Genomic DNA, 15,008 nt, shown 5'->3' with positions numbered 1-15,008 from the left:
CCTAGACCGCCAATAAAATATTCAGTTCCAGACCAGATAGGAGATTCAGTATATATAGTTTGTAAAACTCTTGTATATAAACCAATATTTGTAATCACCGTTGTTATAAATTCTGTTATTGTTTTTATATTAAAATATATTTGTGTTAAGAAAGTAAATGTGTATTTCAATCTTGTTGGCAAATGTCATAAGTTTGATACATATCAATATTTCATATACTTCTAAGTTCAAAATGAAGTCGCGGGTTCGAATCCCTATCACACCAAACATGCTTGCCCTTTCAGCCGTGAAGCGTTATAATGTAACGGTCAATCCCACTATTCGTTGGCAAAAGAGTTGGCGGTGGGTGGTGATGACTAGCTGCCTTCCTTCTAGTCTTACAATGCAAAATTAGGGACGGCTAGCCCAGATAGCCCTCGTGTAAATTTTCGCGAAATTCAAAACAAACCAAACCAAACAAAATAAATTTTCAGCTATTTAAAATCGTAATACGTAACAAAATAAATTCGATACCCGCACGAGATAAATTCTAATACTTAACCAGATAAGCCCTCTCGAATTTATGCATACACTTTACTTGCAATTATAATCAGACACACTACTACAGCTAAAGTTTTTGTAGGTTAAATATCAAGTTGGCTGTAATATCTATTATATTAACTGAATTTCTTTCGTGTATTGATAGATAGTGGTGTTCTATTACGAATTTGTTGGTAAAAATTGTTTGCTTACTTACATATTGAAATAAATGTTAAGAGTAGTTTATGATCCATATAATGCAGTTGTTTACATATAGGTGGTTTCTAAAACCTCTTTAAATCTGATAGATGTTACGCTGTTTAGGTTTATCAGTTAGTAAAATGTTTAGTATCCTGATGGTTAGGATACTGGACCTCCAAACTGTGGGATGAATATTCGAATCCCATCATATTCTGCCTTTCAGCTGTCTGGTCATTATAATATAACAGTCAATTCCACTTTTTAATCGGTATAGGGTAGCCCAAAAGTTGATGATGGGTGTTGTTGACTAGCTGCCTTTCCTCCAGATTACCACTTCGAAAATAAGAATGGCTGCAATAGATAGAGCAGTACTGTGCAAGTTTTAACAAACAAAAACCTGTTAGTTATTCAAATCTGTTTTAATATATTAGTTATTAAATTATGGTTAGATTTGTCAGTTATTAAAATCAATTTAAATGTGTTAGTTATCAAAATCTGTTACTTATTGAAATCCGTTTAAATGTGTTAGGTATTAAATTCTATTTATATTTGTTAGTTATTAAAACTTCTTCAGATCTATTAGTTATTCAGATCTTTAGATTTAAGATTTATATAATTACATTTTGTAGGTTTTTCATGTTGCTATGCATGAATTCAATGTGTTTATACTTTGCATTTTCCATGAACGGTTTACAGCTAGTATTTCTGAATGAGGCAGGCTTTCATTGAGAAGATAAATTCAAAAACTTATGAACATTAATTATAAATGCAAGAAATTTAGAACCAGAAAAATATCTAACTTTGAAGAGCAGAGTAAAGTGAAATGATGGTTGTGGGCTTTTATAAAAAAATGTTATTGAAGTGTTTGTGGACTTAATGTGATTGCTTTGTTGCTATATAATATTTTGAGAAAGCTTAGTTGACAAGTATTATGTAAAATCAGTTTCTTTCGATATGTAGGAATCTGTTTGTATGACTTATACTGACAAAAATTTAGTTTTTTTGTAGATGTACAAATAAATGTGTTTAATAATTATAGTTCGAGATACTTGGCAAACTATCAGTGAAGACATATTTTAGCTTCTAAAATTTTTTTTTAAATCTATTTTAAAAATATCAAATTGCAGGCCATCACAAGAATTTAACTATATTAATAATTTGTCATTTAAAATTCCATTGAAGAGATTGTAACAGTTTTCACATACACTTGAATAGGAATATTATATATAGAAACATTTTTATTCTATATGAGAGAAAGTGAAAGAGAGAAAGAAAAAAAGGATTTCGAGTGATATTTAGTTTTATATGTAAGTTTTACAGTTTAGAAACTATCCTCTTCTTCACTGTAATAATGCATTTTGTTTTGTGATGGTGTAGCTTATGTAATATAACCAATACATTAATCTAGAACAGTGTCTTTCAGTTTCAGTTATTATAAACTTTGTCTGTAAAAAACCATAACAGCTACAAAAACTTCAAATAATTTATTGAATAAAAATTTCATTTTATATAACGGAAATAATGATTAAAATGCTTGTATTGTAACAATCTTTAAAACAATTGTTCACTTCGTAGCTTGCTATAATACTGCATAATATTTTCTCTCATGTAAAATTACTCAGAATAATTAAGGTTGTTTCAATGTATTGGAGAAGCTAAAATAAACATTTATCAAAATTCTATCTAATTTTCAGGTGACATTGGAATCCTTCTTAAATTATTATTGTGCAGTAAGTTCTGTTATGTTGATTGTGATATTTACTTTGACCTGATAATGAGACTATAGGCACCCCTCATTCAGTCTCAGTATTCCATTGTTAAAGTACCAGTAACTCTTCCTTATGTATTGATTTCCTGAGATCTAAGTTGCATTAGCAAAAGTTTTGAGTGTTTTCTGTTTGTGATTTTGAGAAATAGGTTTAACACTTAGCAATAAAAATTACGTCTCAGTATATTTATAATTCATTCTTTATCAGAGGTTGTGTTCATAGTATACAAGTGTCGAAAGGAAAACATCTTTCAGAAATTTAAAACTATGTATTTCGTTAAGTAACTACTTTTAGTTTCAACTCTACAATTCACTGTAGAAACTTTGTTTTCCTGTTTTATAGTTTTCATTCTTGGCTAGTCGAGTATAATTTGGAGATTTGATTGTTTTCAAAAATCAAACATGAACATATTGTTTGAAAACACATTGTGACAGGGAATATGTCTTAAGAATCTCACACAATCTACATTTCTAGAAAAGAAATATATAATTTAAAAACAGACCAATATGTGTTTCTGTTATTTTCATCTTTATATTCAAAATATACATGCAGCTTATTAAGTTAAAAATTGTATTTATGATTTGTTTTTACCATATTTTCTTTACATACCCTGGTTTTTATTTGTTTAATTTTTTGTTATTGTTGGATATAGCCAAATTTGTTAAGAATAATGGTGCTTCGAACTGTTCATTTAATTGTTTAAGTATTGTAGGTATTGAAATATTTAGGCCTGTAGTTTCTTCAAAAGAATCTAGTCAGGATGACACTAGACAAACTGTTTTTCGTTTTGTTTTTGTTATCCTTAAAGTTATGTTTATATTCCTGAACTAATTATGTAGTCATGGAAGTTAATGAAATAAACTGAAATTGCATATTTAACTGATTGAATTGTCGACAAAAACCACACAGTTAAAGCTGCTGTTTTTGTAATGTTTGTACACTAATAGCTATGTAAATTAAGAAATAGACCATTATTATTGTTGTTTATGTAATGTTTGTACACTAATAGATATGTAATTTAAAAAATAGACCATTATTATTGTTATTTATGTAATGTTTGTACACTAATAGATATGTAATTTAAGAAATAGGCCATTATTATTGTTGTTTGTGTAATGTTTGTACACTAATAGATATGTAATTTAAGAAATAGGCCATTATATTGTTGTTTATGTATTGTTTGATACACTAAAATAGGTCTGTTATTAAACAAGTAGACCATTATTATTGTTGTTTATGTAATGTTTGTACACTAATAGATATGTAATTTAAGAAATAGGCCACTATATTGTTGTTTATGTATTGTTTGATGCACTAAAATAGGTCTGTTATTAAACAAGTAGACCATTATTATTGTTGTTTATGTAGTGTTTGTACACTAATAGATATGTAATTTAAGAAATAGGCCATTATATTGTTGTTTATGTATTGTTTGATACACTAAAATAGGTCTATTATTAAACAAATAGACCATTATTATTGTTGTTTATGTAATGTTTGTACACTAATAGATATGTAATTTAAGAAATAGGCCATTATATTGTTGTTAATGTATTGTTTGATACACTAAAATAGGTGTGTTATTAAACAAATAGACAATCATGTTATTTCATTACTAGTTACACCTTTTACAATAAGGAAGAATATTTCAAAACAGGTACAATGTTTCAATCACTGGTGCACCTATTCTCAATTATACAAGTTTTAACTGAGAACTGAATAAAGATTTTCTTAGCACTGGAAGATTACAGGTGTAATACTACCTGTGGACCAATAACTATTTTGAAACGATGTGCTAAATCAGCTGGAAAAGTATGGGTGAAACACATATAACAAGTGAATCTTCATTGAACGAACATTTTGGTATTAATACGATAGTATGCTACATATGTGGCAGAATCTGTTCCTCAGACAATATGATCAAACAAGTAAAAAAAAATGTACAAAGGGACATCTGTGAAGAGAAATTTTAACTACAGAATAATTATAATTAATTCAAAAAGGTATAAAAAGATACGAGTCAGTTAGAAAAATGTAACACAAGATTGAAGAAGCCATAGGAAATGTGCAATAGGATATGATACCAGGATAAAACATCTATAGACTAAACTGACAAGTAGAAGGGTAACACCAGCCACACCAGGATAAAACATCTATAGACTGAACTAACAGGTGCAAGGGTCACACCAGCCACACCAGGATAAAACATTTATAGACTGAACTAACAGGTGCAAGGGTCACACCAGCCACACCAGGATAAAACATTTATAGACTGAACTGACAAGTGCAAGGGTCACACCAGCCACACCAGGATAAAACATCTATAGACTGAACTGACAAGTGCAAGGGTCACACCAGGATAAAACATCTATAGACTGAACTGACAAGTGCAAGGGTCACACCAGGATAAAACATCTATAGACTGAACTGACAAGTGCAAGGGTCACACCAGGATAAAACATCTATAGACTGAACTGACAAGTGCAAGGTCACACCAGGATAAAACATCTATAGATTGTACTGACAAGTACAAGGGTCAAACCAGCCACACCAAGATAAACATCTATAGACTGAACTGACAAGTGCAAGGGTCAAACCAGGCACATTTTTCTCTACACAAATTCAACAATTCCAGTCTCCTATTGCACCATATTAAATATGTTGCCAGAGTTCAGGGTGTCCAAACTTGTACAGTATTATTTGACAACTGTATTAAAAACAACGTTATGTACTCATTTATGCTTTAGATGCCTTAGGTTTAAGGCATTCCTGAAGTTTACCAGTAAGATTCATTTACATGCAACTATAAATGGAAATGATCAAAAGTTTTACAGTTTGTAATCTGTTTTCTGAAGCTGGAGAAAAATTTCTGGCTAAACCTGGAGAATCTGGAGCAGTTGGTCAGCTGTTATTACTACCTCTGACTTCACAATTTTCCTGGACTACTTCATTAACTTACTGTTCATAGCAGACCACTTCATGAACATCACTCGATCAAGCTAACAGATTATAATGAACAGGTGCTAGAAGGCATATCAGTCATAGTTTGAAAAGATGTTAAAGTTGGATGGGTGGAGTAGTAAAAAAAACAACTGTTCATCCTGCTGCACATATAAAAGTACCAGATGTAATCCTCCAACTGAGACTCATAGCAAATATCAAATAAATGTGGAATGTCACACAAGAAAGACGTTTCTAATGCAAAGTTTAGAAAAAGAATAAAGAAGGAATTGGTGAAGATTTGGAAAGACTTGCCCAGTTATCTTCCTCATTCTCCATGTGAATGATAGTTTCTTTACAATATGACTAATTCATGGATGCCATAGTGGACGGGAATATACAAGACAGACTCAAACAAAGTATGTTTACATATTTAAAGGAAGTTGTCTTCTTGAGGAACCAACTTGGTTTACTTTAAGTCACAAATAAACAGCAAAGAGTACCGTTCATGAATTAAGTGATTGCCAGATGAAATGGAGTAGAATCATTATCTCTAAAAGAGCTCAAAGGATTAATTAAATAATATTTTTATTCATAATGGAAAACAGAATATATTCAGATTGAAATATAAGAAAGCATATTGAAGGAACTGCAAAGAAACGTCTTTAAAAACTCATAACTAGCATTGTCACGATACCCCAGTACATCACAATATTTTGTCTTTTGTTACGTGTATCATATCAAAACCACTATACTATAGACCCTATGGTATATTGCCACTATCAGAATCCAAATAGTGTTGGGCTGCGCATTAAAAGTTCCTTCCAAAAATGTTTAGTTAGGAACTAGTGCAATCACTTTGCAATTTTAACATCATGTTTTCTAAATTCGAAGCCACTAACAAGCTGATTGGTCCTGTTGTAACGTTCAAATCAACTGGTATCATTACAGCATTGACAGAGACTGCACATATAGGGTTATAGGAAGAGGAAAATGGTGTAAATGGGTTGTTACATTCTAGTGGTCTGGCATAGCCAGGTGGGTTAAGGTTTTCGACTCGTAATTTGAAGGTCGTGGGTTCAAATCCCTGTCGCACCAAACATGCTCGCCATTTCAGCGTTAGGTGTGTTATAATGTTACGGTCAATCCCACTGTTTGTTGGTAAAAGAGTAGTCCAAGAGTTGGCGATGGGTGGTGATGACTAGCTGCCTTCCCTCTAGTCTTACACTGCTAAAATAGGGACAGCTAGCGCAGAGTAGCTTTGAGCGAAATTCAAAAACCAAACCAAACATTCTAGCCTGTAATCAGTCAGTTATTGATAACAAGTATAAGTAATAATATCCTGAGAATGAAGAAACTCCAGATGAAAGTTATTGAAAAGAAACCAATTTATGTAGTCAATAGATTAATTAATGATAATTTGTTGATTGTCAATGTTTCTATGGTAATGGTTGTTTGGCTTCGTCATCTAGTAATTAAAATTGAAAATTACCCCCACAAGGAAGAAAAATCCCCAAGTAACTTAAGTGTGTACTAGTTTTGGAGTTTCTATTGGAACATTGTGAAGTTAGGACTATCAATGAAAGTACACGAGTTAAGAACTCATTAATTCATTGTCCTTACGTAGGTTGAAGTTAGCATTATTTTTATCAAGCAATCTAAACGAACTCGTTCAAAACTAGAACACTTACAATAGCTGCTTGTAAAAAAATAAAAAATCATGTCATTTGTTTGTTGAATTTTGCGCAAAGCTACACGAGGGATATCTGCGCTAGCTGTCCCTAATTTAGAAGTGTAAAATTAGAGGAAAGATAGCTAGTCGTCACCATCCACCACCAACTCTTGGACTGCTCTTTTACCAATAAATAGTGGCATTGACCATTACGTTATAACACCTCCACGGCTGAAAGGACGAGCGTGTTTAGTGTGAGATAAATTCAAACTTGTGATGCTCAGAATGCCGGGCCAAGTGGTCAAGTATTCTGTTCTGAGAATTAATGTTGTTGTGTAATTATTGCAGTTCGTTCAACACAAGAAAATTTGGACTTCTAAAAATTTTATCCTAGAAACCACGTGCATTTAAAATTTATAAAATATGCAGTAGGATAACTTGAAGAAAAAACACAGACAATGATTTATTTTTAACACTAATATTTATAAAATGACAACTAAATAAACAGGTTATCAATATGCACTTTTCTTACAACTACAAAAAAACTTAAATATATTTCTTAAAAAAAACCTTTCACTTGCCTTTGATCTGCAAACCCATTATTGTTAAAATGTTAAATTTAACTATATCGTCTATATTTATATATAATTAGATTTCACTGTTTTTAAACTAGTAATAAAACTAACTGATTCAATGCTTGCTGTTTCCTACTCGTTTTGGGGCTTCTTTGGTTTGTACTTCTCAAGTTTGGGTATTACACCATACTCAATTAAACTGTGAGCTGTTTCCAAAATACTTTCTTCCATGCATTTTGGTGTGATTCCCAAAACGTTTTTCATTCGCTCATTGTTGAACTTGTATTCGTTTCCTATTCGTGGTAGGATGAGGCTAACAGATTTATCTACAAAACTGACCGCCCATAAAACGAAGTATGGTGCCAATGAAGTAAAAATCCAATACCCTTGAGACGAGAATTCTTTCCATAACGTGTAGGCTATATCTTTCATCCACAAGTTTCCACTTCCCACTATGTGTCGTTGTCCTGCAGCTTCTGGTATCGTCATGGCTCTGACGTGTGCAAGAGCAACGTCTCGAACATCAGATATGAAGAAATTTAGTCTTGGAACTAAAGGAGAAGACTTATTCATTAAACGAACAATTAAATTGATGCTGGTCCCTATATTACTACTGAGTACTGGCCCAATGACCAGTCCAGGGTTTATTACTGTTAATTCGAACTTATTCTCTGCTGGTAGATCCTCCACAAACTTCCAAGCCACCATCTCTGCAACTGTTTTGCTCCTAGCATAAGCGTCCAAATCTGATGAATCTAAATTACTCCAATCTCGTTCGTCATAGATTTTTCCACTTTCCACTGAATTCTCACCGTGCACTGCGCTCATGGAGCTGGTGAGAATAACTCGCTTTACTGTACCTGTTTCGGCACATGCTTTGAGGACTCTTTTAGTTCCTTCCACAGCTGGTACCATTAAATCAGTAATCTGTTTTGGGGATGTGTTTGGAAAAGGTGAAGCCGCATGTATTACGAATTCACAATCCTGAACAGCTTTTATCCAGCCATCATCCGCACATAGATCAGCTTCCACTAGCTCAAGAGGATATCTTGAATTAGGGTAAATTTCTTTCACAGGTTTTACCTTTGTTTCGTTGTTTATTTTCCTCACTGTGCCTCGAACGTGATATCCTTCTTTTAACAGTAAACGAATGATATGCAAAGCAATATAGCCTGATGCTCCGGTTACTAAAACTCTCGGTTTTACTTGAGACATTATAGCATAAGGAAAAACGACTTTTAATGGATTCGATATTCAATACGTGACAACTTCCCTCAATATTGTCTTTAAACAAATGAGAACAGATGATGTCTATTTTCTATTAACTCTCTGGTATGACACTAGTGGTCAACAGTAAATGACGTCTGTATATTTTCATAACGTTTCGAAACTATAGGCAGTTCTCCTTGAACTCAAAGGTAAAATACAAGCCGGTCTATCTGGTTTTTTGACACGACTACAGATAATTACATTGTCAGAAGGAACAACATTTCTGGGATTCACTCCTTTCAAACCAATATGTGGTTAGCCTTGAACACTTACGAAGGGAAACATGATTTGTAGAAGACAAAATGCCGTGGAAACTAGATCAGTTATTTGGTTGTCATGAGCATGTGCATTGTGCAGAAAGACAACATTTTAGTCATTTTTCTCTAGGTATTCGTAAAAAAACCTTTAAGAGTGCCTAAATAAACCGATCAAAAACCAAGGTAGAGTTAACTACTTTGAAACTATAAGTGTGAACTTTGACCGCAATAATTTTTAAGAAAACGTCACGATGGACAGATTATTTTCAAGCTTTTGATTATTAAACGTAAGCTAGGTTATTCATTCTACCAGTGTGAATTAAATTAGTGGATTCTAACCTTTAATTTTTATTGTGGCTTATATAAGCAATTTAATGATTAGATTATAATTTATTATGTTATAGATCAGTTTATACTAGAACACTGTCGTTAAAGGTTGATAATTAATCAACTTCATGATAACTTCATGTTGTTGTTTTTATTTTTGAGGCCTTTTTTCACGTTCCTTTTAATTTCTTCAAAGAGAAAATATCTGCATGAATGTGATTTTTATCGCCAATTTTAGGCCTTTTGGTTTGTGATACTACGCCACCTTTCTACATGAAGTTAACTAACTTTTATTTACTTAACGACATGTGTCAATACGACGCATTAAGAAAGATTTTGTTGCAGTGATAAAGTGTTATGTAGAGAACAAAAATTCCACGAACTGACATAACCGGTATCCTTAAGTAACAGGGTATATTATTTAGTGTGTATAATTACATTCTGCCAGTATGTAGTAGGGGTAACATGGCTGATACCTTATATAAAGGTTGTAGCTTCAGCAAGTTTATAGGGGAAGTGTGTGTGTGTGCGTTCTTACAGCAAAGCCACATCGGGCTATCTGCTGAGCCTACCGTAGACTTACCGTTGTACCAGCGAGGGGCATGCAGGGAAATACCTTCATAAAGTTTGTTTGTTTGTTTTGGAATTTCGCACAAAGCTACTCGAGGGCTATCTGTGCTAGCCGTCCCAAATTTAGCAGTGTAAGACTAGAGGGAAGTCAACTAATCATCACCACCCACCGCCAACTCTTGGGCTACTCTTTTACCAACGAATAGTGGGATTGACCGTAACATTATAACGCCCCCACGGCTGGGAGGGCGAGCATGTTTGGCGCGACTCGGGCGCGAACCCGCGACCCTCAGATTACGAAGTGCACGCCTTAACGCGCTAGGCCATGCCAGGCCACCTTCATAAAGACGCCGAGGCGTAATTAGGAGAAGTTATAATAAGTATTTTAAACATTATAAATATTTTAACGCATACACACACTCATATATAAGTAATTGATTTTTGTAACTATTGAATAGTTATATCTCATAAGTTACAACTTACACCATTTTTTTAGCACTTTCGGGGCTTATATTTTATTTTTGCACCGAAATTTTGTGGAGAAAGCTACCCTCTTTTCCTATGGAAGCTACGCCACACACAATGTGTGTGTGTGTATGGAAATATATATGTATATATATATTGTGTTGTTCTGATGTAATTATGTGAGGTGTAATGACAAAACATTTCACATTTATTTGGCCACATACTCACTCGGGTTTTCACACATTCATACAAAATAACTCGAATAAAGTACTTTTTCCAAAGCGAGCACCTGGTGGTGAACGGGCAAATTATTTGTTTGTCTACGATGTGTTTCTTCATTTATTTAAAAATGCATAATTTTCAAAAAATATTTTTATTATTTGATGCCAATTACTTTAAAAATCACTTAATCAAACATTTTGCGCAATTTTGAGATTATTTTAAATATAAAAATTTAACGTTTTCTCAGTTAACATTCTGCTGGATATTACAGCCGAAAAAGTTCTGAACAGTTGTAACCCAACTTAATAAACAGTGCAATATGTTTGTCATTGTTCTTTTGGATATTCTGGCCATTTTACATTGCAAGTTGTTTCGTCATCAAAATTAGTCCTAATTTAAACTCAACTACCAAATATTGTATAATAAGCCTTTTTATATATACTCTTCAAAACAAGAAACGCAAAAGGGATATTTTTTTTATTTTAAAGAGAAATATATGTAATAACGTTACAAGCTCAGAGTATGTGATGTTACACGTGTTAAGGCACTGATTGTCAGACCAAAATGACAATAAAAGTTGTGCACTTTGAAAACGGAGGAAAACATTGGATTTTTCGCCAAAACGCATTCGTGTCCAATAAATTTGTTTGAGAGATCTGCATGTTCTGCAAGTGCAACATGTGCAAAATCCCTATAAAAGTGACGGGTTCTCGGTTTCCATAGCTCAGTGTTAAGCCACCGACACGCAATACAGTTACTCCAAGACTGACTGAAGCACAACGCAGCAACGCCATTGGTCACTTGGAAGCAGGCGAATCTCGATCAGATGTTGCCAGAGCTGTGAATGTCCACCCAACAGCCATTCCACAGGATGTGATTCGTCATCTCATCGCTTCCATGGGCAGAAGATGCCAAGCAGTTATTGATGCTCACGGGGGGGCATACTCGTTATTGACGTTGAGTGACGATAAACTTCAACTAGTGAGCATGGACTTCGCCTTTGCAGACTTTGGATGTTCAGCAGTGAATGTGCAAAGTTTCACAAATGTCATACAGAACTACCCGGAATAAACTTGTTAACAATTTGTCTCAAATTTTGCCTTTTGCGTTTCTTTTTTTGAAGAGTATACTTTGATATACGAGCCTTGATATCTACTGTTATAATTTTGTCTATAAATAATATTTTAATTGTTAATATCACGCCTTAGTTCCAGACACTGCTAAACTTACCTTTCATAGAATACTAATAAGTTATCATTGATAATGTTTGTGTTTGTTTTTTGAATTTCGCGCAAAGCTACACGGTGGGTAGCTGCTCTAGCCGTCCTTAATTTAGCAGTGTAAGACTAGAGGGGAAGGCAGCTAGTCATCACCATCCACCGCCAACTCTTGGGCTACTCTTTTACCAACGAATAGTGGGATTGATCGTCACATTATAACGCTCCCACGGCTGAAAGGGCGAGCATATTTAGTGCGACGGATATTCAAACCCGCGACCTTCAAATTATGAGTCGAACGCTTTAACCCACCTGGCCATGCTGGGCCTATCATTGATAATAAAATAAACTGACAAATATGTTTTATCACCTGCACAGAGGAAGATTGTCGTCACAAATAATGGTTTCTTCTCTTTATGCATGAAAAAAGGGGAACTTGGTGGAGTGAACATTAAAATATTCAATAATCAGTTTCTCCAGGGGCAAAAAAGCTCCTTAGTTACGACAGTAATTTACTAGTAATATATTTTTATCTCAAGCGTGGACTTCTGGTTCCACAAGTACATTGAAAATTTGTATGATATTCGTTGAAACTATAAGTCATTATAAGGCATTTATTGGCATTTTTGAGCAACTCTTTGCTAAATTTGACCACTACGTGGCTGAAAACGCTCAAAACCCACCATGGGGAGGTGGGGACACATCGAATTCCATCCCAACCAACCTGTTTTTATGGGTCTTGGTAATTGAATGAGGCGCAGTCTTTCTTGATCTTATATATGTAAAAACGGCTAGTATGGATAGAGAAACCACTATCGTAGAGGAGAAAACAACATTTCCACCGCCTTCAAACATGTGGTCAGCTATCGGTCAGTTACCTCTTTCTTTCTTTGTGAACTTGACGAACACCAAAGAAGGTCGAAACGTTGTTCGCTCCTCTACATAGCGCTTTCTTCATCCATACCAGCCGTTTTTACATACATATTTCTCTCTACAAGTGGGTTTTCTCGTCATCACGGATTATTTCTTGATCTTAAACGTACGCGAATGAACCCATTTCAGTCTTCAGGTCTTCAAATGCAGCAGAAGCTTCAGTAAGAGGACGCTGTGTTCGTTCTCTGGGTTGAGTACAACGAGAAATTGGATCCTCATTTATTAGCTGTAATGAGTTCTTCATTGGTGATATGTTGGATTAAAGGAGGTTCCAGACTTCCATCATTTTATCAACGTAACCAGACTCATTGAAAATAATTTTGGGGAATTCTGAAATATATAATGTTTATGCAGCTGTTTATTACTGTTCTGGCAGCCATTACTTATTGAAGGGTCAGCTATCTTACATGTTCACAGTCACCCATAAACATAGCAATCAACCGGGTCAATAACTGCTTTCAAATATTTAGAAATGTATTTTGATCTTCAAATTATCCGCTACAAAGTTACTGTACCATTTATACATGAAGAATTAATTTAAATATGAAACGAACTAGAAACATACATTGTGCAAGCAAATACAGCTTGTACATGAAGGTATTGTTAAGGATTTTTGGCTTCGACGTACATGCGGAAAGTTCTATTTATAGTTATTAGCCATCATGAACGGCTAATACTTCTTTTTTCGCCTGTCCAATTTTGATGAGCAGATGTCCTACAAATACCGCTGATCAGTGCTTAATTCAACAGTTTATAAGCACTGTGGTAAATAAACAGAATAAATATTACAATATAATACTGTTCGCATGCTCTACCAATTTCACTCTGAATACATCTGGTCCACGTGTCAGCTACCGAGATGTCAGAGAGGAGTTTCGTTCATGTACAGCATACATACCATCCGTCGTAGAGGCTATCCCATATAGTTTTCTAGGGTTCTAAGTACACTACTTCTGAGTCCAGTATTTGTCATTGTACCGTCAGCAATAAGAGTGTATGTATTAATGTCATTTCTTCTAGAAATGAAACCACTAAATCAAATATGTCATTATTGTTACATGCTGAAATGCATTGTCTAGCAGTTGTATCAAACAATGCCATTGTTTCCTTGAAAAAGTTCTGTCATTTAGAATCAAGGGTTAGCGTTCCAGTTCTCTTAACTGATTTAATTAAATTTTTAATTAAATTAAAAAATTATTTTTCTCTAAGCTATTAAGAGTAATGATTGTAATTGGATCTGTTGTTGTTGTTTTTCAAAAGTTTTCTTAATCGGAAGCAACTTTCCAGCAGTTTCAACAATCTCTGGTTCAATATCTCACGCTAATCATGTAGCTTCAAGTATAGTCTTGTATAGGGTGAAGTAACATCTCCAGTTGTTGGTAGAACATTGAATATTAATAATATTTTACACATGTATTATAAATATATATATTCAACTATTATATCCATGAATAACATGGCATGAAACACAAATAATTGCTTCGTCCTAACGAATTGAATAAACAAATATTTTAAGACAGTTATCACTTGTTAGAAAACAGAAACTGTGCTAGCCGTCCCTAATTTAGGGGTGTAAGACTAGAGGGAAGACTCTTGGGCTACTTTTTTTACCGACGAATAGTAGGATTGACTGTAATATTATAACGCTCCACGCCTGAAAGGGCGAGCATGTTTAGCGCGACCGGGATACGAACCCGGGACCCTCAGATTACGAGTCGCACGCCTTAACACGCTTGGCCATGCCGGGCCCAGCATTTATTCTCCAGTTAGTAATAAATATTTTTGTTTCATCTCATTAAAGAATTGTTTGATGTTAATTATTACTGGCCATGGTGAAACGTTGACGGAAGTAAAAAGTTACTTGTTAATATCTGAAAATAAAGGTCGTCTTTTTTTGTTATTATATTGTACAGATATTTAAATCTCTCCAGTATGTACTATAAATCCTGAAAGATAGAAAAAAGATAAATTGCAACGTTTCTACAAGTTATACCTTATAATGATAAAATTTTCAAAACGTCACAATGCGTCTTTTTCTATTTTAGTCTGTTTTTATAATTATTTTACAAGTT

The 15,008-nt window shown here is 34.0% G+C and overlaps 1 protein-coding gene across 1 annotated transcript; it reads right to left on the bottom strand.

Moving 5' to 3' along the window:
- Nucleotides 1-7,663: 7,663 nt before the first annotated feature.
- On the bottom strand, nucleotides 7,664-9,045 carry LOC143248547 (uncharacterized). Its single transcript, XM_076496981.1, has one exon. The coding sequence runs from the start codon at nucleotides 8,889-8,891 to the stop codon at nucleotides 7,809-7,811; it is 1,083 nt and encodes a 360-aa protein (XP_076353096.1). The 5' UTR covers nucleotides 8,892-9,045; the 3' UTR covers nucleotides 7,664-7,808.
- Nucleotides 9,046-15,008: the final 5,963 nt, after the last annotated feature.

This window comes from Tachypleus tridentatus, chromosome 4 (assembly GCF_004210375.1).
Source record: "Tachypleus tridentatus isolate NWPU-2018 chromosome 4, ASM421037v1, whole genome shotgun sequence".
In the NCBI taxonomy this organism is placed as follows: Eukaryota; Metazoa; Arthropoda; class Merostomata; order Xiphosura; family Limulidae; genus Tachypleus; species Tachypleus tridentatus.
This window is presented reverse-complemented; position numbering and strand designations above follow the sequence as displayed.